This window comes from Gymnoscopelus braueri (assembly GCF_963280865.1).
Source record: "Gymnoscopelus braueri genome assembly, chromosome: 20".
Lineage (NCBI taxonomy): Eukaryota > Metazoa > Chordata > Actinopteri > Myctophiformes > Myctophidae > Gymnoscopelus > Gymnoscopelus braueri.
Genome location: NC_137622.1, coordinates 31149705 through 31176265, shown reverse-complemented (window position 1 = coordinate 31176265; position 26561 = coordinate 31149705). Strand labels below are relative to the sequence as shown.

The following is a 26561-nucleotide window of genomic DNA, read 5'->3' as shown; positions in this document are numbered from 1 at the left end:
AGTTCAAATTGAAATGTATCAGTGTCTGTGTACCCAAAGTAAGATGCTTGTGTTAAAACGTGAAAATTCTGTAAATGAAAAGAAAATTAAGCCTGTTCCTTTTCTACTCTGATAATACACTTTTTGTAAACTTTACTCGAATATGTTTCAGAGCACCCGTTCCTCAATGTGTCCTACAAGCACGAGCAGACTCATTTGGTCATTGCCAACGAGGGCAAAAGGAAGCTGGTGCTCGAACCGAAGATCAACGCTCTGCCGCCGCCAGATATATTCACATGGTAAGTGAAGTTCTACAAGTGAATCTAGTTAGTGTGGTTGCCCAGAATGGGCAACCAGACTATAGTACTCTACTGACTTTATAGATAAACTTTATTTCAGGCTGCTACTCCTCACACAGTTTTTTTTTCCCAATTTCGTGCCATATGTCAAAATGACCGGCTTCATCGGGAATCGTGCGCTTGTACTTTGCTAAGAGATTGGTTACATAGTTTTATTGATATTGATTTATTAGTGCATTAAATGTCCCCATCCACTTTAATGGGAAAATGAAAAAAATAAAATTCAAGTATTTTTTTCTCAAAACCCGTAAGCGCTAGAGTTACAAGACTTTAAGGGGAGGTTTATAATATTGTTTGGAATTATTGAAATAGAAATTATATCATTGGGCCTCATGGTGGCGCTATAACAGCCCCCTTTACGTTTTGGCCTATAACTCTTGAACCGTAGGTTGTAGAATAGAAATCTTTTTTCCCTTAGATTCCTTGGGTCATGACTTAAAGGGATACTTCACTTTCGGGCCGGGGACACATTTAAAAAAAATATTAAAAATAAATGAAAAAAGTTATGGAAAATTCATGGCCCCCTCACACATTAGTAGGACACTGCGTGTCGTGAGGGGGCCATGAATTTTCCATAACTTTTTTCATTTATTTTTAATATATTTTTTAAATGTGTCCCCGGCCCGAAAGTGAAGTATCCCTTTAACTCCCCATATAGGCCACGCCCATTTGCGTCAGGATAGATTTTCCGCCATTTTGAATTTTCTTCAAAACACACTTTTAGCTCCTCCTCCCACATATTTTGGTCAAATTTCACAAAAATCGGTACACATGATCTCTGGACCCATGCGATAATCTGGAGCGAAACAGATTTTGATAGTCCATACCGTTCGTCCGTAAATGGCTTCCAAAGTTAGAGGGAGGGGCCCGTTTTACCATAAAGGCCACAAATCACGAACGAAATGTCCAGTCAATCCCAAATTTGAATCACATGTCAAGGGTGGTTGACTCAACAAATCCCCAAAAGCATTTCCACTTTGATCCATAGGGGGCGCCACAACTGCGCAAAACGTCACCGTTGGATGCATAAACCTTATGTTGGGGGGATCAATCCTCTCAAAATGAAACGCAAGTGATCTCAGGAGTTATGTGACTCTAAGAGATTGGTTAAATAGTTTAATTTATATTGATTTATTAGTGCATTAAATTTCCCCATCCACTTTAATGGAAAAGTGAAAAAACTCAAATTCAAGTATTTTTTGCTCTGAAACCGTAAGAGCTAGAGTTACCAGATTAGGTGGGGAGGTTCATGATTTAGTCCGAAATTATAAAAAAAAACACATTACACCAGTCGGCCTCATGGTGGCGCTATAACAGCCCCCTTTACGTTTTGGCCTATAACTCTTGAACCGTAGGTCATAGAATAAAAATATGGGAAAAAAAACTTCAAACCGCATCTCCTCCCAAAGCATTTCCACTTTGATCCATAGGGGGCGCCACAAATGCACAAAATGTAACCGTTTGATGCAAAAACATGATTTTTGGGGGGATCAGTTCTCTCAAAAAGAAAAGCCAGGGATCTCAGGAGTGACATGACGATGTCATTGGCCCGCTACATTTGTGGGAGGGGCCTGTTTCTTTAGTGGGAGGGGCCTATTTCCTAAAATCAAAATGGCACGTATCGCTAACGCGGGATCCGATCGGCACCAAATTCGAAGCGCATGTCGCGCAACTTCCGACGGTACTCCTCCCGGCGTATTCCTCGCGTCCCAGCGGCCGCGACACACGACCGGCGTCGGCGCAACCACACTTTGCAATTTCCCAGAATTGCGACGCGTCTAGTTGTTGTTGGTCTTATCCCAAGTAGGTTTCTCTTAAGGTCCACCACATGACTGGTATATGGAATAGTAAAGACGTTTCTTGTTGTTGTTTTCTTTCCATTTAGTCACGTGGTGTACATTTCTGTATTGTCAGGTACAAGGACGGTGTCCGCATCAATGCTAATTCCACCTGCTACGTGGTGGCAGGCTCCAGTCTCAACATCACGCACGTGCAGGAGAAGAACTCTGGGGTCTACACCATAAAGCTGGGCAACAGAGAGAAGGGTCTCTACAGGAACCTGAGCTACACCCTGGTAGTTAATGGTAAGCCTGAGCGTGTGCAAACGCCCCGGTAGTGACTGCAGATCCTGAGGAAATGAGGCAATAGTCCATATTCCCACAGTGGCCATTTTGCTCTTTGTTGCTGTCAGGTAGAAACCTTGTATGTCCAAAACCATTACTTTTCAGGAAATTGATTTTTTTTTGTTCTTGTTAATACGTTCATTGGTTAAAACTCACACATAGACTTAAGCACTTTCACTTTAAAAACATTTGGCTGTTTTAGCTGATTTTGTGTGACAATGTTGTATGGCAAAGTAAGGCATGGATTTACGAACAAAAACATTAAAAGTTGAAATATGGAGAATACAAGGTGTCTGCCTGACAGCAATGTCTTACATCATACTCAAGGGTTTGGGATTGAGACTGCCCCAGCACCGGTGCCCTCTGTTCCTTTTAGTCCAGCATGCTGGCCGGCAGGTAGCAGCTCCAGTATGAGAGGAATTTGGGGGCTTGTTGATTCCAGGGCTGGATTGACGTAGCAGGGGCAGCTGGTGTTGATTATCGGGGCTCTTTTGAAGGGGCTTGGCGCAGTGTGTAAACGGCCTGGGCTCTCCGTTCTGCACGCAGACTCCAGCCGCTCGAGACCCCCCTTAGACTCCAGCATTTATTTGCATCCTCACCATGTGTATATATACAGTACGGCTCGTGTAAACAACAATGTTCTGTACATTTATGTATACAGCTTGAGGCGAGCGGGGAGCGTGCTGCAACTGCTGCATTGTTATGATGGCTTTGTCTCCAAAACCCCGCGAGTGCCAGAGATGGAGGAGGATGCACGTTGCGGGCTTTAATAGTGTTTTGGCGTTATGGATGGAGACTAGAATAACCTAGAGTGAGCTGGCTGTTAGAAAGCAGGGGAGCATGTACCACATGTGTCAGTTACTCCAAGCTGCCTATGGGGGAGCAGAAACTATTTTCACTGCATTCTTTGCACATTATCTAGGAATCCCAATGCCGTGCCAGAAGTGTAAAGATCAGCCCCCTTCTGGCCTGTATAAGCTTTATTTATGGTCCTTGACTGTCCCACTCAGCAAAACATATTTTTATTGCATTGACAAAAAAAAAAAAAGCTCAAAGAAGAAACAAACAAACGAAATGAGGAGACTCCTGGTAACAATTACTGAACTATTTTAAACATCGTTCATCAATTGTTTGATGTCGGCCCAGTACTTCGGGAACATGAATATGTGCTGTGGTCCTTGTGTGGGTAGGGAGAGGGGGGGGGGCTGCCTGAGGACAGCTGCAAAAGAGAAACCATATCAGTGCATAAAGCTTACAGCAGAATGATTAAACGTTTGTTAGACATCTCCTCCTGAGGTGGCACAGGGATCTCTGCCTGTTGTTGATTAACTGGCTGCTGCGTTCTCCCACACGGTTGATCCACTGACCCGTGCATGGGCCACATGTGGGTCCAGCGGAAGGGTCACTGTCTGACCTACGGCCCCCCCCCCCTGGCAACCGCTCGCTGTTCCTCTCTGAGACTTCACAGCACAAGTGTCCAAAGGACAACTGGTGTCATTGGCACCTCTTTTCATGGCTAATCCATCATGGTTGTCATACTTCATTAAAAAGACATTAAAGAGATTTTACAAAGAAGTGGTGGCTTAGAAATGGATGCACGCAAGATTGGCTTATCTCTCTCTCTCTTTCTCTTGGTGTGTGTGTGTGTGTGTGTGTGTGTGTGTGTGTGTATGTGCGCGTGCGCGTGTGTGTGTTGTATGTCGCCTACAGTGAAGCCAACTATTTCAGAGGGGGAACTGGCCTCTCTGGACATGCAGCCCTATACGTTTGGCAAGCAGTACCAGCTGACCTGCACCGCGTACGGAGTGCCCCTGCCTAACGTTACCTGGCTGTGGCAGCCCTGCCATTCAGACCCAACGCAAACTAAGTGAGTCACCGCTTTGCTACATTCATCACATTCATTATCACCCCCTCTATGATGATACCAACCCATTTAGACCTGAGGCTGATTCTATCAATGCCTTCTAAATAAGCAGTTCTCACACTTTCAAGATTTACAGAAGACGTACAAGCTTGCAGCGCGGCACGAAGTGGCGCGCTGTGAGCTTGTATATCTGCAATTTTTTAATAGCCAACGCTAAAATGACACAGATGCTTTCCCGGCTTTAATGGGTTAACAAGTTTACAGAAATGTAATAATTGAATGGTTGATATGTAGGGCCAGTTGTGCAGTGTGCAGTGACTTCAATCTCAGAGGTTTTACATTTTCTTTTTCTTTACAAGAATGTGTGAATCCTAATAGGAACAGTATATTTCATTACTATCCCCCTGCCTAAACACAACAAGTCAGGCTTCATCTGTGCCATTTTCCTCTGTAAAGCATGGTTTTGAGGTGTGACTGACTGTGTTGGATGCTGAAGTCACTAAAACTGCACACACGCATGCCGAATCTTCCTCTTTTTTATGGTCATTGACAGGCAGAGACGGGTATATTCATCTCAGACTCTGTAAGCCGAACAGCACTGTGTGTGCGTGTGTGCGTGCGCGCGCAAGTGTTCATGAATGCTGGCCTGTTAGCGAACCCATAAACAGCAACGTATACCCTGAGATCCGGGCCCGTCAATGGCAGCAGGAGACCTGCAAGTTGTAAGATCAGGAAAACAATGGGCCATTACCGCTGGGTTATCAGTGCCCAACACCGCTAGCACAAACAAACCTGCAGACCACAGCACAATTGAGGGAGTAAATTATGCTACACTTCACATAGTGTAACTTGACAAGTGCTTCTGTTAGTAATCCATAATAGCAGTATGTGAAGAGAAAAAAAAACACTTCTAGTTGCCAAATTTGCAATGGAAATAATAGCGGGTGGGGGGGGGGGGGGGTCAGCCATGTCAATGTGACTCTCCCTGCAGGGGTAAAGATAATTGGGCTTGGTACAAGAAACAGTGGCCCTTAACCACTTATAAGCCTTATTTAAAAAATAGCTGATCTACAAGCTGGTGCATTTAAGCTTGTAGATCATTTTTCTCCCATTTTTTTTTTTAATGAAATTTGTATCCTACGATTTTGTAACCCTATTTTTTCGCCCAGTGCCAATGCCTAAGCTTGTAACCCTGGGCGGCGCTTACTCTCCTTCTGCCAGCCCGGGGAGAGCCCCGAACCGAGCTCATGCTTCCTTCAACTTCCTTCAACACATGGAGGAGTTAGCAGACGCGCTTCTTATCACCTTTTTTTTTATCACCTTATCACATTTTTTTAATTGTTCAGAATTTTTTGGGAAGGTTTTCGCCTATAATGACATGTCAAGATTAGGGATGCCAGGTTGAAAGTGGTTAAATGTCTGGGTTGAGGCCACCCGTTATTTTTTTCACCAGCTAATGAGATGGGAGGAACAGCTACACAGCCTGTGGGAGGCCGGTTGTGTAAGACAAAAAATCACTGCGAATCCAAGGCATACCCGCTCGAAGTCATACCTCAGTTCAATCTCAGCATGTTGTGTTATTTTTTTTGGGGGGGAAAGCGCAGATTGGGAAAAAACACAGAGTGTAAAGCGAGGGCTGGTGGGGTTTGTGGGGTGTAGTTGCAGCGGTGCAAAGGCTCGTCTTTATCAGCAGGTTGAGAAGTTATCAGTAGAGTTCCTTGTTGACCCACCAAGGCCTGGGGATCAGCCTTATCTCCTCCGTCCAGAGCGTGGGGGTGTTTCCTGTACGAGGTGACGCACAGCACGGCCCTTCCTGTCACGCTGGCGTTTCCTTGACTTGCCTCTCCTCTCATCAGGCTGATTGTTCCCCACCGCAGGCAGCTAGAGTGGGTGGTGGTGGGGGGGGGGGGGGGGGCGGGGGAGTAGTCCATCCACGGTTTTCTCTTCAGCGGTGTAGCCAACCAGGTCCAGGCCACCACACTCACTCATCATGATTTATCGTTGCTGTCGGGCAGAAACCTCTTATCTCCATATTCTAACTTTTTTGTGCTTTTTTCATAAATTAATGCCCTACTGCAGCGTCACACAAAAGTATCTAAAGTAGCAGATCTGCAAGCTTGGAATGCGGCGCCAAGCGAGGTTGAGCTTGTAGAACAGTTTTGGACAGTATGAGGTTTCCACCTGATGGAGACGATATATACTATTATGAACAAAATTCTGTCAGTCTGTCCTAATCCAGTTTTCTCCCATGAGCAATTGCTCTTAAATTGCACATGGACGTTGAACACTAGCTGGCACATGCGGGGAGTGAGGAAGACGATTCTTCACTTTTCCCGAATTTAAGCTGTTTATTAGCATTTTCGCCAAGGACTGTGCGATCTGTAGATGTGGTTTTGATTGATTGATTGAATACTTTATTAACAGTTTGCAAATAGTACAGCAGTACGATTATACAATGATGCTAAAAGGATAACACAAAAAGCCCTAAGGGCTTGTTTCCATTGTGGTCCTGTGTATTCAATTCATCAAGACATTTAAAGACATACAATAATATACAAGACATCATCAACACTAGTAGCAATAAACGTATATGTACAGTAAACAGTTGTACAGTACATTTCTGGTGTTAAAGACGGGGTGCTGTGATTTTCAGTGATCCCCCCCCCTAAAACATAATCATCAGGTATTATGTTTATACTAGGAGGAAGATTTTTTTCAAAAAAGTGTACAGAAATTGTTAAAATTATGTTTTTATGTGGACACGCCTCCAGTTCATTAAGTATACCTGGTTCTCACCTTAGCACCTCCTCCACCACCTTACAGTAGCACCACCCACCTGTCCTAGTCCCTCCTCCTCCTCATGCCCACACCTGTTGTGTTATGATAATGAGGGGGAGGGTATATTTTTACTATGTCACTAAAGGGCTGTTTTTCTAGTGGCATGTTTGACCCTCAAGGTTTCAGCCTCCAGGTAGAAACTCAAAATAGTCAGAGAAAAACAAAAAGTGCAAAACCTTGGCACCACCTCTTTAAGCTTAGAAGACTTTTCTAGGACCAGTTACAAATTCCAGACAGGTGCTCTTTTATGGCGGTTTTGAAGGAGGGTAAGGACTGGAGTCACACTTTTTTATGTCTGTTGGTAGGGAATTCCACATTTTGGTGGCATAGCAGCAACGAATTTAACCCCATGTTTGTACCGTTCATCTGGGTTGAACGAGATCAGTGGAGCTCCCTCTGGTGTTGTGCCTGTGTGTCTTTCACGTTATTGAAGTAGTTTGACGGTACATGGGTATCCTTGTTCTATCCCTGTATCTTGAAGACCAGGCCCAGTGCAGGATGCTGTACTCTGTCCTCTACCCTGAGCCATCCCACTCTAGCACAATGAGCAGGGGTTAGGTGAGTGCTAGGTGTGAGGCCGGTCGTTCTAGTCATCGTCGCGGTCCCGTATAGCTGAAATGTGGGTATGAACAGAACTGATGACTAGTTCCAACCTACAGTATAACACCAAAATTCTGAGTGTTAATTTAACGGACTCGTCCATTTTTACACTCTACGAGTTCAAATAAGACTTTTGTGTTACTGTGCAGGGCTATTATTATATAAGGCAGTCACGTTATTGTTCTATTGTTACAGAGGTCTACTGATTCCAACGGTTTTCAAATGCAACAGCCTCAAAGACCATTTTGTCTATTGTTTTTTTTTAAACTGATAACTTAATTTAGGCATGTTTTCTTTGCCTGCAGGTGTATGCTTTACACTGAGCCGATCCCAGTTCAGATGAACAACAGTGGAAATTATTCCCAAAACCGGATCAAGACCATAATCAACAAGGCTGTACTGCTCAAAGGAAAGAACAAGGTATGTGGTCTTGGTTTTAAGTATTTTGTTTCCTTCTCGAATTAAAACAAAATTAAATGAACATTTAGCCCGGTAATCGTCAAGAGTGATTTACGGGAGAACAGGCTTAAGAAAAGATCTTGCAAAGAGACAGCACATAGATCAGTTTGAATTAGAAATCTTCCGTGACCAGACCCTAGAAGTCACATTCAGCATCTGAAACCAATATATCCACTCAATTTCCTTTCTATTGGCATGCATTGCTATATTCCTCTTATGATTCATTTTGTCCCCTTTGGTTTAGCTTTGTTTTACCAGCGACCAAAACACATAAAAATCCCCTTTTGAGGAAGTCAATATTAATTCCCTTTGATTGTGCCCAAAAACGTAATGATTTATTCTAAGCACACTAAGTTACTATCAAAATACGGGGAAGATCATCTGCTTTCATGTGTTCATCTGGACAAACATCTACTGTACTGGCATTTCTTCAGGAAATAAATCCTCCCTTAATTGTTTATATGGGAGTAATAACAACTGGCCAACGTTGATATGCAACTCAACAATATAGAGTATTGAACAAACACATTTTTGATGAAAAGAGGCCCCTCTAGAGAGCAAGACCTCTGCCAGGAAAAGTGATTCTTTTTTGTACACTCCTAAAGCGCCTGCCCCATAACTGAAAGACACAGTTCATTTCCCTCTGCTGGAGTGAAATATACCCCCAGTCCACTGTGGCTCTGACATGGAGCAGGCCTGTAAAGGAACCAGCTGCGGCTTCAGCGTGGGCTTTGCCAGAGAAACAGCTTTTATTCTGCCGTCAGTGAATCTTTTTGTCTGCTGGAACCCCGAGAGCGGAGCATGCCTCATAAACGGCACAATAGCTGCATGGCTCAAGCCATGCGTGGTCCTACAGCTGAGAACGGCCCTTTTATAGAGAATCCCCACAGGCACCATTGACCTGGGACAATGAGGTCTTATATACACGTGGAAAAACAATTGGAATTGTGCTCTTGTTATTGGCATTTTGATGTCTCTATTGGCCTCATCGCAACTCTGTCTGAGTAGAGACGTAAGGGTTTGAGAATAAACTCTTTGAAGGAGGTATTCTGTCAGAGAATGACACCTGTGATAAGTGACCTGCCTGGTTAAATAAAGGATAAATAGATAGCCAGTAGCCTCAGTAGCCTCACACTTATATCTGTTGGGTTCTGCTAAATATCTTTTTTTGTGACAGAGTTTAATTTAGTGGTCGTTCACTTCATTTGACCAATAAACATCAACCCATGTCTTGGCACCACGAACCCAAAACATGCCATACAATGGGGGGACTGTAGACGTTACAGCAAATGTCCTGAGGGAGCTTGTTACTAAAACCACTCGCCCCAAACTTAATTAAGAGCAGACCTTGACTGCTTTCCCAAAAGCCTATCTATGGGATTAGATGAAAGAAAACTATTTCAGCTTGCTGGGTCAAATTGGGGCATAAATCCAACAGTATGTAAGCATTTCGTCAGGAGTATGAAACCTCCAGGTAGGAGAATAAATCTGCTTAGTCATTAACCAAACATGTCTGTCAGTCTCAGCAAAGTTACAGTATTACATTTGGTTTCTTCTGTTTCACTGCACCGGTGATTTATAAAGGTTTCCCCCTCCAGCTTGGTACGGTTGATGGAATTCAGAATCACATCAGTTGTGTGCACGCCAAGTAATTGGAACTTTGGCCACATTCACAGGGTATCGCCTCCAATCTGTGATTGACATAAATAGTGAGGTACTCCTTATTTACAAGCATTTGTGGCCAAAACGTCGGTGCTTTATGAGGGCGAGGACTAAGGGTCAGTGATAACAAGCACCGGTTTAAAAGAGAGGGATTTGTTGGGAGTGAATTCCTCTCTGTCACCTCACATAAATTGCTGCGGCCCGTGAATAAGACGGTGGTCAAGGCCAAGCCTCCAAGGGGCTCCGTAGAATGCCTGGTGGTACGGGGGGACGGGCCCAGGTCACAAGTACATAGAGAGGGACATGGGCACAGAGGTCATAGGTTACTACTTTGGGACTGAGCGCACTTGTTGAAATGACTGTGTTTCAGGCTCAGGTTACATCATAGTGAGTAATAGCTGTAATGTGAAACCGCATGACTGCTCCGTCAGTGCTTTGACTAAATGTCATAACAACACTAAAAGAGGACGACCGGAGTAACTTTTAACACCTATATCTGCCATTCAGAAAACTGCTGCACAACGTTAGGGCTGGGAAAACAGAACATGTTGCAATTGTTTTGATTCCTGTGTGCACCGTGAACGATCTCTGCCGTTGCACTAGCGAATCAATAGCGTGCTGTCCTCCTGGTGAAACTCCTCACTCTCAGGTGAAGAGAAGTCGCTGGCAATTGCACGTCCAAAAGTCGTTTTTTCTGAAGGTCATTTGTCTGCCCCAGAGAGAAATCCAGGAAGCACACACCCAGATTATACACCCACAGCATTCACAAACTTTGATGTAGCTGACCGCCCTGCAGACAGAAACAACACAAAACAGAACCCCACGGAATCTGGCACTCTCCCAGATTCTACTTATTATTATGTCTACTTAAGCCATTACAACGTGTTCCACTCATCCGATGACAGAATCGAGTGTGGCATTGTAAGTGCTCTCCAGGAAACGACCGGGAACCCCTAGCTCTGCATCTTTAGAGCTGGTCTGATGGAGACACAGCAGGTTTTAAAACGCCAGATGTATCCTTTCATTAATGTGAAGCACTGGGAGAGAATAAAACAAGGGCCAGGCTTAGCCCAGACCTCTCACCTACCTGTTAAACGCCCCAAATCACCACACAGATGTCGCTGGGAAAACGGCACATTATTTTATCGCATTAGACCATAAAATCAGTGCCAAGTCTAGTACTGTATTATCGTGCTCTGGTGCATAACCTACGCTGAACTTCTGTACTGCATTTTAGTTACCGTAGCAATACTAATTACTGTTTTCATCCCAATTAGACTATGAGCACCCTGGTGATAGCAGCAGCTAATGTGTCGGGATTCTACTCCTGCATGGCCCAGAATGAGCTGGGGAACAGCACGCTGAGGAAACGCTTCTATGTGCATGGTAAGTGGGTCAAAGTAACAAAGGGGTCCCACGCACTAGTTCATGCTTATGTTCGCAGAGACTAAAAACCTTTTAATACTAGGACATACATTACTATGACAATACACAGGCATTTCAGCTATTCCAGCTTTCGAAAGTGTGACTCGTCTTTAGTCTTAAGGGCAGTACCTCCTTTTTGTTTTCATGGTGATTCAGTGGGTCTTAAGAATGCAAAGCACTGGTTGTGCACACTAAAGGGATGACTGTCGCTATGAACACTTTTAATTCAGCTTGAGGTGTACTGGTGTGCCATGAGAAAGGTGTACACTCATTTCCCAATACAGGGGCAAATTCTATACCCTAAAAAAAATATTTTAACCACTTTCAACCTGCCCAATTTTGGGCATGTCATTATAGCTGAACATTTGAAATAATAATAATAATTATTATTATTATTATTAATTTATTTATTCAAAAGCGTATATAATAATCTAACATCTACAAGCTCACAATGAGTCACAATGTGATACGTTGGGAGATTTTTGTGCCTTGGGCACAAACCGTTTGAAAACCACTAGTTTAGAGCATGTGTTTCCTACTGATCTTCATGGTAAGTCGGTAGTATGGAAATACAGCCAAGATGCATCAATAGAGACATTTAAATGTTTTACAGCCAGGAGTACTATATATGATACGATACGTCAGATCCTTTCACATAATCTACACATTTTGTACGGTGGTGATGAATTACATGAGCGAAGCAAGAATGTGCAGATTGTATTGTGCAATAAACAGACCGGAGGGGGGCATTAATTGAAGCCATCTTCCACTGCGGCAGAGCAGCCTCAGGACAGAGGAGAGGCGAACATGTCCCAGGCCATATGGCGTGGAGTGGAATGCACGTGTTTAAAAACAGCTCTGAATAAATGCAACCTTAACTCCGGTACCAGCAGGTCATTGTTCTACTTTTTCTGTGAGCTCGCTACTAAGCAAATCATTGTTTACATGTACTCCTGAGCCTTTCCAAATGCTCCCAAAACCAATACCCATTGAGGTCGTTATGTAATAACTGGCGGGATGAAGTGTCATTGCTGCACACAACTGTGCAAGGGTTAAAATGGCAAAGAAGTAGATAACATCTCCTGAGAAGTTGTTGAATAATAGATTTTCTTAGAAGAAGGGCACCGGGTGACCCTGTAATTAGGGACATGACGGGGGGTGGGCATTGAAACATCTCGTAGAACGGCCGAATTCCCGAGAGGAAAATGCCGCTCCATTCCAGAGGTGGTGGGGATGACTGAGGAGGATGGAATGCTGGTGAAAAAAGGAACGGAATTGTAATAACAGCTGTCTTCTCTTACGGAACACAGAATGCTTTCCAGCGTTCTGAATAAACAAGCACAGTCTGGCTCCCCCGGGGCCCGGCCCCGGCCTGACTCCTATTGGAGGGATGCGGGAGCGCCATCAGCACCGCCGTCCATGGCAACGTGCTTCCAATTAACAGTGATGAAACAGGAAATAACCGCAAAATTTGACGTTCCTGGATCACGCGAAGATGAGCAGCTCGGCGTTTGGAACGCACAAGTCCAAAATAGTAATGGCCTCGGTCAGCAGGAAGTGTGTTTCATCCCCACGAAAACAGCGAGTTCGCAGCTGGACACAGATGGTCACAGACAGACTACCGTGTAAAGCAGTGTTCGTGTTCAATGCATTTTAGTAAACAACCAAATGTGGAGGCAATCTACCGTGTCCCTGAAGTATGCTTGTTTTTAATTAGCTTGTTCCCCCCACTCTAGATCTTACTGATCACATGACCATCGAGCCGCAGGAAGCCATCGAGGGGGATGACATCACCCTCACGTGCCGCGCGTCTCGCTACCTGTACACGGACGTGCAGTGGTTGGACGCCTCGAATCGCACGGTCACCTCTGACGTCTCTGACCTCCAGCTGGGCCTCTACAACATCTCCCGTTCCCTCACCCTGCGCAACGTCACCAAGGACAACGCCAACGCTTACTGGTGCCGGGCAGACAGCCATCCCAATAAGTTTGTGCAAAAGACCTCTGCGCTTGTCGTGAATGGTACGTATGATGGAGGATTTCAGGGGTTATGGCTGTTTTCTAGACGTTGCTGCCTCTGTCTCACGATTGCAAAACCGGTGTCACCATTGTGGCTCAGCGTTCCTTCGTAGAACCGTACTAATTTTAACAAAATGCAATCGTCTAAAGAAGTGTGAGGGGCAAACGCAGTGGTTAAGTGTGGGTAATACTAAAGCCTGATTCATACTGTATCGTACATCAACGTCTCGTGCCTAGAATAGCCAGTCTACAAGCATTGCAATGCGCTGTGAGCTTTAGATTGGTGGTACTGTAGTGTAGATTTGCATGATCGACTTGTGAAGCCTGATTGTTTGTGTTCGGTTCAGAGAGAAGACGTCCCTGGCTCAAGCAGAATCTGACCAATCAAGATGTGAACAGCAGCAGCACCTTGACCCTGTTCTGCCTTGCGCAGGGAATGCCCCCTCCTCTGATCACCTGGTACAAAAATGACGTCGAGGTGACAGTAGGCCCAGGTACAGCTGTGATTGATTGTCAACTACGTTAACCGTAACACGTGTTGTAATCCCAGCAATGCGACGATGAGAGCCATCATACTGCACTTGAAGATAATAGTACAATAGACATGGATTATTTAGTGTTGAGTGTGTTTGCGTGTCGCAGGTATTGCACTGGGAGAGAATGGAAGTCTGACCATCGACCGGGTGAAGAAAGACGACGAGGGTCTGTACGAGTGCATGGCCAGCAATGTCGACGGTTCCGTGACTACCAGCGCACTCGTCACCGTGGTCGGTAAGTCACTTGAGAACTCTTATCCTCACCAAAAGAAGTGGAGCTGTGTAGTTACACAATCATCACCATCACTTTCCAAGTGTATGATCCAGTTCTAACCTCCCACAGTTAGAGCACCGGATGTGTATCACCAATCAATCAATCAATCTGCAGTCCATTACACGTCAGGGACCAAGTGTACCAAGCACCGGTCGCCAAGCAGAACACGCCAGAACACTTAACTGCATGACCGACCGGACCGTGTTTTCTCTGCGCCGCTACAAATAGGCCTGGCTAGACTTCAGAATGAAAAGCCTCCCCTTGGGAGGGATGCTGAGGCTGCCTGGAATGCCAAGTGAATTCTTCCTTGGGTTTTATATTGGGGGCTCTGGCTGAGGGTCCCTGCCCAGGGGACATGACCTCTGTGAGAGTGTTAAGAGGTCCACTAATGACTGTGGTCCAGGGAGCGAGTTCCTCTGCTCTCAACAGCCATGGGTCCAGAAACATGACACAGTCTGGAAGAGAAGGACTGCGTGTGTGTGTGTGTGTGTGTGTGTGTGTGTGTGTGTGTGTGTGTGTGTGTGTGTGTGTGTGTGTGTGTGTGTGTGTGTGTGTGTGTGTGTGTGTGTGTGTGTGTGTGTGTGTGTGTGTGTGTGTGTGTGTGTGTGTGTGTGTGTGTGTGTGTGTGTGTGTGTGTGTGTGTGTGTGTGTGTGTACAGTATGTGAAGGTGATGGTGGCATTGAGAGCCCGGGGTCATGTGACAGTTTTCTACCAACTCTTGGCACCAGCCGTGATCGTTCCTCAGCTGGAGTTGAATTCCCTTAATGTTCAACCTCAAAGTCAACATTATCCATTCCATCATCCCAAAGATATTGAGGCCTCTGTGTCTGCATGTTCCGCTTTGGCCTTTCAGCGAGCAATCCCAGGAAAATGGTATGAGAGCCAGATAGATAACTCCACGCATACTTGAAGGGATGTGAGCCTCCAGCGAGTGTCGACATGGACGGTTAGGAAAACAGCGTTTGATAGCTATCGGAAAAACAAGTTGTGGTATGCGTGTCCCAAACAAAGTAAGGATAAACCGTCGAGTTGTGGTTCCACTCACATTGTGTAAACAACCCTTCAGAGAAAAATTGGGAAAAAAACAAACAAACAAGTAGAAAGACAAGAAAGAGAGCAATCTCAGCACCGTCGGTTCGCAGTCAACTGTATCATACTGTAACGAGAGTGTATTCTGTTGTGTTCTCAATATTTAACAATATATGTAACCCAAGCACAGGGAAAATAACATTAGCCACTTTCAACCTTGCATCCCCATTATGGGCATGTCATTATAAAAGAAAACTTTCAAAAAACATTTACAATTACACCAATTTTAAAAAGCTACAATGTGTCTAACAATGTGTCACCCTGCGATTTGCGGATCGGCTATTCTTGCCATCCTATGTTACAATAGCCAACATGTCAGACACAACAGAACTCGTTGCCTAACAACACCGATTTGCACCATATTGATGATATCAGAGTACTCCATATATGGGAATTTGCGGATGTATCGATATTTATTGTACAACTGCCAATACGACCGACTTCCCACTCTACACATCACTCCCTTGGGACCTCGGCAGTACGCACAGTGAGTTTGAAGTCGATCGGTTCGATAGTCTCCATAGGGGCATATCGGTCAGATCGGCGGTTCTGGACAACCGGATCTCCATACTGTATGCCCAATGCCCATATACAGTATATGCCCACATATGGGCATATCGGACGGATCGGCGGTGTGATTGCGTAGCTGCCTGAACGTCTAGTTTTTAAAAATAGCCTATAAACTAGGGTTTATGCGGTTGATTACCTAGGAATCAAAAACATTTCTGACAACTGATTTATGTGTTTCCAGGTGATGTTGAGAAGGCGAATATCGAGGTGATCATTCTGGTGTCCACCGGAGCGGCGGCCATGTTTCTGTGGCTCATGCTCATCCTCTTCATCCGCAAGCTGAGGAAGGTAAGAGCCCATGCAGTGTCATATCTTAAGGGTGAGCGCTCGGATGGTGCTGTGCTAAAGTAGCTGCCCACCGCCGCAGAGTCTGGGGTTCGAATGCACCGCAGAGCATCCGGCTTTGTCGAGCGTCTATGAGAACACAATTGGCCCGTGTTTGGGGGAGCGAAGCCGGACGGGGAGGGTGATATTTGTCACTAATGTTAGTCCTACGCATAGATATAATTTAGATACCTCATTGGCCGCTGTAGTTCATTGGAGCGACCTGTATCGCAGCCGCCATATTAGAGGGGGCACGCTTCTTTTCCGAGACTTGGCAGAATCTAGTTGTATGAAAATACAACAGGATATTTTTATACAACTAGATTCTGAAAGGTTCCGGAAAAGACTGCGCTGTGATTGGCCAGTAGTCAGGAAGCGATACAGACACCCCAGAGTCGGAGGAGGCGTCTACCTTTTATATGTCTATGGTCCTACGGGCTGGGACGGCACCGGGGAGTGTTTGGCGGGAAGACTAGGACGAAGGCTCTACGTCCTCCCGGTGGGGTCTCCTCACTGGCAGGCGAGGATACAACAGCAGTGACAACACACAGCAATGTGTGCGGGGGAGGAATCAATTGGCATAACGACTAAATTGGGGAGAAAACTTTACGAGGCTATATTATATGCTAAATATAAATCAGGCGTCACATTCCAGGATGAGCCTTTTCTTGGTAACTGAAGAGACTAATATGACGTTTCCGAGATTTTTGGCGGAGCCTGTTTAAGGACCTTGAGCTCGTTATACAGATGGCGTGGAATGTGAAACACTGACTCATTGCTCTTGCAAAATGCAGCTGTAATGGGAGGATAAATTTAGCCCACATTCATGATTTCCACATTTCCCGATGAGTCGTCAAAAGTGGATAGTAATGAGTTAAGTAACTTTTGGAATAAACTGTAAACATACCGCAACATACTTTGTTTTGTAAAAGGAGTAAAATAGATTTTTTTTTTCAAATGATTAGGATACATTCTGCTTGTTACTTTTATCTGTACACGTTTTATTAAATGCACATTCTATTTGTTTCATTCTCTCAGAGAGACGGTTTATTTTTATTTCGGAATAAGCACTCTTAAAAAGTCTCTTCAAAAGATACTTTTTTAACAACACTTTTACTATGAGTACTTTTGGCTACTCTACCCACCTCTGCTGATAAGGGAGAGGTGCTGAGCTGGCATTTATACATTCTGTACAGCCCTGAATGAGAACATATGCCACATGAACATCAGACAGTGGGAAGAACATTTTTGGGAGTCCCCCCCCCCCCCCCACCAACTCAAATAAAGTCATGGGGACTGCATCATTTTGGGTTTCGTAACGTTACATTATCTGCGGTTGCCCATGAATTAAAATGAAACTGAAAATGCAGAAGTTATATTGATTTCCTTGTTCTGTGACACAGTATGTAATGCATATCATCAGGTAGAAACCTTGTCCAAAAGTCACGTCCTTTTCAGGAAATGGAAAAAATAACCAATGGATTCAAAGCAGTTGATACTGCTAATACTTTTCATTTGTTAAATATTTATAAAACCTACAAGACAGATTTAACCCCTTTCAACCTTTCAACCTGGTGTCCCTATTTTGCAGGCTAAATTTATAGATAGATTGCTCAAATAGCAAAAATAGTCGTTCTACAATCTCACAACACTGCGATACATTGTGAGCTTGTAGATCGGCTGTTTTCGCCACTTTTGACTGATACTATCATGTGACGAAATAGGGCATTAAAGGATCTACACCATGAATTAAAAAAAAAAATCTAATATTTAATATCATATTGTTTATGTCCCTAAAATGTTTTTCAAAAGGTTTGAGCCAAAATCAAGCCTCAGATATACTCATTCCAACTAACTTCTCTCTGGCTTATAAATCACTTTTACCTGCAATACCACAATGTCCTGATTTGGCATGTAGCGCTATTGAGCCAGTTTGTATGCATGTTATCTCCTGGTTCTGTGTGGAAAAAGTAAAACTATTATAATAATGTTGGAACTGAAAAACGGGAGGGATTGTACCGCTAGTGACGTCACTTTCGGGGGCAAATCAGTTTGGCCTGTTTTGAGACCAATTTACATAAAACCCCAGATATGCTGTGAAAGCCTGAGTGTTCAAACTGGGGTATTTTTTGGGATAGAAGAGAGGTAGGGGAGACCAAAAATACACAAAAAGAAGAAAAAGTTAAAATTCATGGTGTAGTCCCTTTAATTTATGATCTAAAAAAATTATGATTAAATATTTCTGCCCGACAGTGACAATATTTTGTTATTCAGTTTTTTCCTTCTCATTCACTCCTTCATTCCACCACTGCAGCAGCCAGCACACTATAAGATGGGACCTTCCATTATCATTGATCCTGACGAGTGTCCACTAGATGAACAGTGTGAGCTTCTGCAGTATGACGCCAGCAAGTGGGAGTTCCCCCGCGATCGCCTGAGACTAGGTGAGAAGCACGGCGCAGCATAGATTCTGTGGTACCACAAAGTATAAATTAGATACTAGTATAAATTGTCGCTTGCCGAAAGGAACTACTAACTAATAGCATAATAAATAAATGACTTTATAATTAATTTCTTAAGTCATCATGATACTATATAATGTCCTATACTTTACATTGACATATGGGACACCAACCGTAGACACCGTGTAGTGGCTTGAGCTACAGTACAGCTGTACATTACTCAGGCTAACCCAGGCATCCCTGTTTTGGCCGTGTCATTCAAATTTCCCTATTGTTAGATATTTTTTCGTTTTTCACACATTTAGTTTTTCACCGATCTATATCCTCACAATGCGATCGTTCAGTTTCGCCAGTCGTCGTCCAACGAAGCATAGGGCTTAAGTGGTCATTTTGATACGGTTGATTGACTGATTGAATTTGTATAAAACATTGTCCACATAATAGCCTACAGCTTGTGCACATTTGGATCTGGTCCATAACTATAAGATACACACCACTGTACAATCGCATGTGACAGAGGGGTGTCACCCTCTCCAAAGTCGTTGCGTAGGGCCCTTGCTTTGCAGGGACCTGCCGCTGTCATCCTTCGGTAATGGGATCATAAATTCCCTGGAGGAGCGGCTCATTGGTCAGAACACCAGCAGGTTGTTTTAATTACAGAGCCATAACCTGGGCTGACAGGGAATGCAGTGTGATTTACAGTACCGCCCCCAGGGGCAGAGGACTCCCATGGAGGTCCGATCTAAACCGAATGCCCTCGTTTACTTTGTCCAGGCAAAACTCTGGGCCACGGAGCCTTCGGAAAGGTCGTGGAGGCCTCCGCCTTTGGGATCGACAAGCTCTCTACATGCAAGACGGTCGCTGTTAAAATGCTGAAAGGTACCGTACCAATAATATTTCAAAATTGCATTTGATTGGCGACCATTTGCTGAATGGTCGCCCCCCCCTAATCTATCTCCACATTTCATGCCTCTCTCTCTGCTATCACTGTCAATAAAGGCTTAGAAATGCCCCCCCCCCACCAATATAAGAGAATAATGATTTTGAAGAATGTCCTCTGGTACTTTTTCATCTAACCTCGGTTTCCTCTCATATTATTCATCTGTATCATCCCAGAGATGGGAGTCAGCAAGGTCACATGGACACATGGACCCGTGTTAACAACACAACACTAGGTATTGTCATCAGTGCGGCAGATGAATAACAACTTTCCATGTCCTTTCAGCAGAGGATTTACTTCTGCACATGATAGACGCCAGCGAGAGCAGCACATGTGCCTGCAATTAATGTGTGCTTGGAGTAAATGGTTCAAAGCAAGGCACGCAGTGGCTGGTTCTGACAGAGTACATGTTGAAGTAGAGGTCAAGCCTTTGCCTTCCCTGATGAGAAGATGAGAGCGTGCAGAATCAGATATGATGTTCTTCAGATTGACTAAGATCCGCAGCTGATGCAGTGTTCTAAAGTGGAAAAGTTATAAATTGAGCAATAACAAACGTATCAGTGTCCATACGTTTGGAAGTGATCCCCTGCAGCTGGCCTCGATTTTTCTGCAGAAGCATTGACAGCCACATTACAAAAGCTTTCAGAACATTCACAACAAATGGTATTTAGCATCTAAAAATAGAAACAATAAGCTAGATAAAAGACAGTAGAAGCACATGAAGTGTTGACTGAGGTTGAACTAGAACTAGTGAGTGACCCATCAATACTCTCTGGTGTAGGGATGAGGTAAATGGTAAATGGTGCATTTATATAGCGCTTCTATCCGAAGCGCTTTACATTGATTGTGCCATTAACCCATGAGGAAGTAACTCTATGTATGGATGAGGAAGGAAGTCTACAGGTTAGATCCATCACTCACTGTTGTAGCATTCATCATCCCTCAACATAACTCACAGAGAAAGACGGCCTTCTCCAAGACATAATGGAAAGCAGCAGGCCTGTCCATATTAACCATGACTCGATCAAGGCCCCCCACAGCAACAAATACTAGACTGGTCAAGAAATGTAACTTATGGTTTTATAAACCATTCAATTTGTGGCGTGCCTGTACATAAGTGGTTAGTGTGTCAACCACATAATCACAATGTCCCTGGTTTGACTCTGACAAGAGACGTGTGTGGATGTCATTCCCTCCCTCTCTGTCCTCAGTCCTGTTTAAACAAAGTGCAAAGGTTCAATAAAAAAAAGTTTCAATTCAAATTAAATGAACATAATCTTTTTTCAAAATCATCATACATAAGTAAAATTTGAGACATTGCATGGACACTGGGCTGAGTAAAAATATTCAGTTTGCTGTTCCTAAAGCAATATGTTTTGTTCTAATATTGATATATGAACTCACAAACAGGCAATCACATTTGGACATTAACTGCTCCAACAATTCCTACTCTCCACTAGTCTTTATCATTCACATTATTGATAAATGAACAGCAAATGTATGTCAGGACACAGGAAAACTAAATATTATCTGGGTTCAATCCCTATTGTATGCCATTTTGAGCAAACGTAACTGGGTGACATCACCTCAGATAACAAATGCAAGGGTTCATTGCACATGAACTCATATGGGTTACGCATGCTAAAAGGTGAAAATGTTTGACAAAGTTAAATATTGCCTTAAGCAGCACTAATGCATTATGTTTTAGGAAAACAAGCCTCTCTGGTGCTGAATTTACGTCATAGTGCTCACAACTCAGATAGTGAGTGAAAAGAAAACTTTATGCTATATAATTCAAATATTAACTCCATCTGAGAGTGCTCAACTTTTAAGATGCTGTGTAATGTAAAGCTTGCTCTTCTGTGTATGAGAATGTGATTTAACATGTGTTTCTCTTGTTAAGTCATTTCTCTCCATACCATTATCTTTGCATACGATCTGTATCACGTCTTCGTGTGAGATTAACTTATTTTGCTGAATGGAAAACGTCTAAGCTATCCTAAAGCTCTACTACAGTTTGTGCAAGTTGAAATCTGTTCCTTATTTTCCTTAGATGCAGTTTGGTTTCCAAACGTTCAGTACGCAAGCATAACTCTGAGTGATCCTTTAAACAAAACCAAAGGGCTTAGCCTTAGATGAATGTCTGATTGAATCAAAAACTACATATATATATCCGATCTCGTGGAGAGTTAAAATGACATACTAACCGCTGCTGCGCAAAGGAGTGTGTTTTCCATTATCTCATCGTATGTTGTGTGTCTCTGTGTTATAACAGGGGGAGCTACCACTAATGAGCGGAAAGCCCTGATGTCAGAGTTGAAGATTCTAATCCACATTGGCCATCACCTGAATGTGGTCAACCTTCTGGGAGCTTGTACCAAGCCTGGAGGTGGGTTTAGACTAGGACCTCACTTACTCAGGAAGCTTCGATATTTCATCTACATGTCTTTAATATTCATGTTTGGATAGCTAGACAGTTTATTTATACTTTTTTCTTATAAATGTTCACAGGTCCATTGATGATGATTGTGGAGTACTGCAAGTATGGCAACTTGTCCAACTACTTGAGAAGCAAGCGAGCAGATTTTGTCGTCTACAAGGTTTGCCTTTTCTTCATCATAGCACGTCAGAAACAGCGAGCAGCGAGTGAACATGTTAACGGCTGTGTAGGGGAAACAAGGGTGCAGTGAAACACTCTCTTGTGGCTGCTGGCTCACATCATTGAACATGTGTGTGTGTGTGTGTGTGTGTGTGTGTGTGCGTGTGCGTGTGCGTGTGCGTGTGCGTGTGCGTGTGTGTGTGTGTGTGTGTGTGTTGCGGCGGTCAGAGCCAGGACGGCAAGGCGGTGTCGTCGGGGTCGGGCTGTGAACTCAGCGAGCTCATGAAGCGTCGCCTGGAGAGCGTGGCCAGCACCGGAAGCTCCGCCAGCTCGGGCTTTATCGAAGATAAGAGCTACTGTGACTCTGAGGAAGAGGAGGAAGGTAAGGGCCAAGAGAGTCTTCCTTCCCTTCCCCCGCTCACCTCCGCCTCACCCATCCTTGCACAGGAATTAAGCCCCCCGCCCCACCCCAGCCCACACAATTGTTTTCTGGCCCAAGTCCGATGGGAGTGTTTCCTCCTCCTGTTCGGCAGTACAATCACTACAGCAGGAGCCACTGTCACCCCACTGAGTCTGGGGAGGCCTCTTGTTTATTTCCTGCCTCCTGACCTGAGTCTCTGGTCCAGAGCCCGTTGCACTGAGCTCAGGCCCCGGGTGCGGCGGCCATGTTGTCCCCGTAGTGTTATTTCTGGTTTGATTGGCTGTTTACTCAGGTGTTGCCAGAGTGGAAGGACTCCCCTTGAGTCGTTCCATTCAGACCCCCGACTGCTGGACTCGGCCCGTTATATCACGCGTCTCAGCCAACATCAGAAAAATAGGAGGAATCCAATTTTTCTTTTCATGTCCAGTGAGCAAAGGATGTTTTCGAGACAGGAGAGTGTAGGTGGGACATACCTACGTGACAAAGTGGATGTCAGTGATGGTGTGGTATATTCAGGCATTTATCTTGGAGGCTTGCGGAGATATAAGGGAACCCATTGTCCGGGCATTTACAGATACATTAGTATGTGTACTTACTTTAAATGCATTATGTTTCTGTCGTGTATGAAAAATGCTACTTGCTGAAAACTTTTCTAGAAAAGTTTCTGTATTAAGTTTTAACCAATGTTATGCTGCTGTGCCCTCAGAGCACGAGGACCTGTATAAGAGAGTGCTGACATTGGAGGATTTGATTTGCTACAGTTTTCAAGTTGCAAAAGGCATGGAGTTCTTGGCTTCACGCAAGGTAAGCACTTCCTTAAAGCATACGTCCTGAGGCAAACATCATCGAATCAACGTCTTAAAAAATATGATAAAATTATATAAACCCTTATATGGAATGCTGCGTCCTGTGAGCCCATTGTCACATCACAGCTATTAGTGTAGAACTCACTCTGGTCATTCATAAGTTTGAGGAGAGCGGATGCCGGTGATCAGTGTTTGAAGCCATTGTTCTAAATAAGCCATTTGAGAAAATAGGATAACCTGGATATGGAAGACATCAGATTCTATTCTGATAACTCTGATGACTGCACCATGTGTTACTCACATGGCTTCCATGTAGCGTCCCCCCCCCCAAAAAAAAATAAAGATCTACGTACCTGCAGAAAACGTGAACTTGTGCATCATTGACTATTCACAACTAGTTTTTGTTCCCCCTTTCCCTCATTAGTGCATCCACCGCGATTTGGCTGCGAGGAACATCCTGCTGTCTGAGAACAATGTTGTGAAGATATGTGATTTTGGACTCGCCAGAGACATCTACAAAGACCCGGACTATGTGCGCAAGGGAGACGTAAGTGTATTTATTAGGCAAGTCGTTGAAATATTATCCATGGGGAGCCTCCGGTTGATTGTCATTTACCATATCGCACAGACGGGAAAACAGATTTGAACTCCGATTACAGTCACTCAAGAGAACTTAACACTGAGCACTGCACGTCAAAATGTGCAAGATATCTTGCTATTGCTGACTTGGCAAATGCAGAAATGCTGGATAAATGCAGAGGTTCTTGGAAATGTCCAACAAAAGTGTCACTGTGTTTGTCAGAACGCTGGAGGAAGAGCTCTTCATGAAAATTCAGAAGAAGTAGCATCTCACACAACCCCAATCAAAATACTCCTCAGATGTGCCAGCATAATGATTAATGTTTGTGATGAGCTACACAGATGTAAATGATATCTTACCTCGATATCATATCTGCACACAGGCTAGACTTCCCCTGAAATGGATGGCTCCTGAGGCCATATTTGACAAGATCTACACAACCCAGAGTGACGTGTGGTCCTTTGGCGTTCTCATGTGGGAGATATTCTCCCTGGGTAAGTAAGATGATTCGGCACTGACCACAGATTTGAACTCTGGTTTGAATGGGTCTCAACTCTCATTCTATTATAGAACCCTGCATGTTAATCTGACTTAACAGTCAGATGAATGGGCATAATTACTGTACATGGAGGAGATTAATTTCTATGGTTTAATCGACAAAGTTATTTGTATCTCTTGGCGGAGATGTTGCATTCAATTGATGATCCGTCTGCGGCTAATCTTGCAAACTACTTGGCCAATTATGTCATATTTATTGTGCAAGCTGCCAGCAGGCCAATATTTTTCAACTCGGCCTATGACAACTTCATCATTTTTTAAATTACCAATCGCAAATCCATCTTCCCTCCAGTTTATGGCATAAATTAAACTGACATTTTAAAATAATTTGCGGTTTTCCAATTGTTACAATTTCCATGTAGTCATAAAGCATAGCAAGCATAGCTATAACCACCAGGGGGGAACATTAGCCAAAATAGCTGCTCTATAACGCGTAGCAATGCGGCACATTGTGAGCTTGTAGATCGGCTATTTTTGGCATAGAGTATTTGGTGTAGATGGAAAAAAGCGGTCCAAGTACAGTTGTAACTCAGGTCCGTTTTGCCAAGAATAGAGGGTTTAAGTGGTTTAATAGAGGATGTTCAGAGAGAAGAGGCTAGTTGGGTGCCCCCAGCCACGGAGCCTCACCAGATGTACTGGGTAATAACTGTCTTCTACTGCTGTGTAATTGTGCCTCTGGGACAAAGAAGGTTTGCATTGTCAGCTTGAGAAAACTATTTTCGTGCCGCTCGCGAGAAAACATTAGTGAAGTTCGACTGTGAATTTTAGAACAAGGCAAGGGACATTAAGAAGAAAGAATACCTCCCATTTAAGCCGTCAGTTTCTTTCCAGCTGGCAATGCAAACTGGCTGTAACCAAGCAGCCCATCAATGTAAATGTTTGCCCCTGCTGTGAAACCGCTGCAACCTTTAAGACAGCATTGTGTGGCGGCCCATGACTTTCTATGAACCGCGGCACAGAGCTCACCGCCACACATCTCAGCTCTATGGCAGGACTTAGCGTGAAATATGGTTCAAACGTCACCATAGGACGGCGGTAAAAAGTCAGTGTTAAAAAGGAGAGTAAGTCCATGCGGATCCAGTGGTGTGCAGGGCTTTTGATGGGGCCGCGCATGAATCACTGCCACGCCATGTTGTTACCGACCGCACACTTCTTCAAGGCATAAAGACCACTGACATCACCCCTACGCTTTTTCTTTCTTTCAATCTTTCTCCTCCACTCTTTTAAGCACAGACATTAACCATCACAGGAACACATATGGGTAGTGTTAACTGGATCATGGGGAAATAAATCAGGAAACAAGGAAACAAAATGACAAAGAAAAATGGCAAAGAGCAAGTCTTGGAGCCTGATAATGTTTCGAGGTCAAAAGTTTGCACTAGTTCAATGTTTTTGGCAGATTGGCATGTGAACCAAATGTCTGACCGTCCTATGTATATAAATGGTGCATTTATATAGAGATAGGCAGCAATAAAGTATTACAATATTTACACACTAGGTTTTCAAAATATGTATCAAAATATGTAGATCAGAGATAAGAGATAAAACTAAACTAAAAAGATAAAATAAAATAATATATACTCTGTGATGAAGAACAAAAGATCAGAGCACTTTCTATGACGTTATGAAACATAGGGGCAGTACTGTATCTATAGAATGCACGAGGAGGATGCTGTGAGATATTCTGTCAGGGATTTCAGCCAAGCACAAGATAATGTTTAATATGTGTATGGAATGTAATGGATTGCATAGCGTGGGTAATATTTTACTAAAAGCAGTGGGATTAGATGGTAGATGTGCATTGGCTTAGTACATGACTGCTTATGTCCAGAGGAAGAATTAGGAATCATGTTGATTGATTAGTATATAAAACTGGTCATTTGTGGGCAGTGCTTTGCAAAACATCTATAATTGTTTCATTGGGCATATATTATTATGGTTGTGTGTAATTATTGACAAGATTTTCGAATAAACGTCCCCCCAGACTAATCAATTTTTAAATTTAAACTACCCATAGTATGATAAGATTGTGATGATGGATAATGGGGTATCTCTGAATAGTATACAGTAGCAT

At 43.8% G+C, this 26561-nt stretch overlaps 1 protein-coding gene across 1 annotated transcript in view; it reads left to right on the top strand.

Annotated features, from left to right (window-relative positions):
* Positions 1-26561, top strand: part of kdrl (kinase insert domain receptor like) — a 54497-nt gene that overhangs the window by 15218 nt on the left and 12718 nt on the right. Inside the window, exons 8-24 of the mRNA XM_080416985.1 lie at positions 152-278; positions 2253-2422; positions 4172-4328; positions 8069-8183; positions 11162-11270; positions 13046-13330; positions 13675-13821; positions 13970-14098; positions 15979-16085; positions 18436-18565; positions 19358-19462; positions 21799-21912; positions 22035-22123; positions 22351-22504; positions 23250-23347; positions 23774-23896; positions 24312-24423. Coding sequence (XP_080273111.1) covers positions 152-278; positions 2253-2422; positions 4172-4328; positions 8069-8183; positions 11162-11270; positions 13046-13330; positions 13675-13821; positions 13970-14098; positions 15979-16085; positions 18436-18565; positions 19358-19462; positions 21799-21912; positions 22035-22123; positions 22351-22504; positions 23250-23347; positions 23774-23896; positions 24312-24423 — 2271 coding nt within the window. The remainder of the gene's footprint in view (positions 1-151; positions 279-2252; positions 2423-4171; positions 4329-8068; positions 8184-11161; positions 11271-13045; positions 13331-13674; positions 13822-13969; positions 14099-15978; positions 16086-18435; positions 18566-19357; positions 19463-21798; positions 21913-22034; positions 22124-22350; positions 22505-23249; positions 23348-23773; positions 23897-24311; positions 24424-26561) is intronic.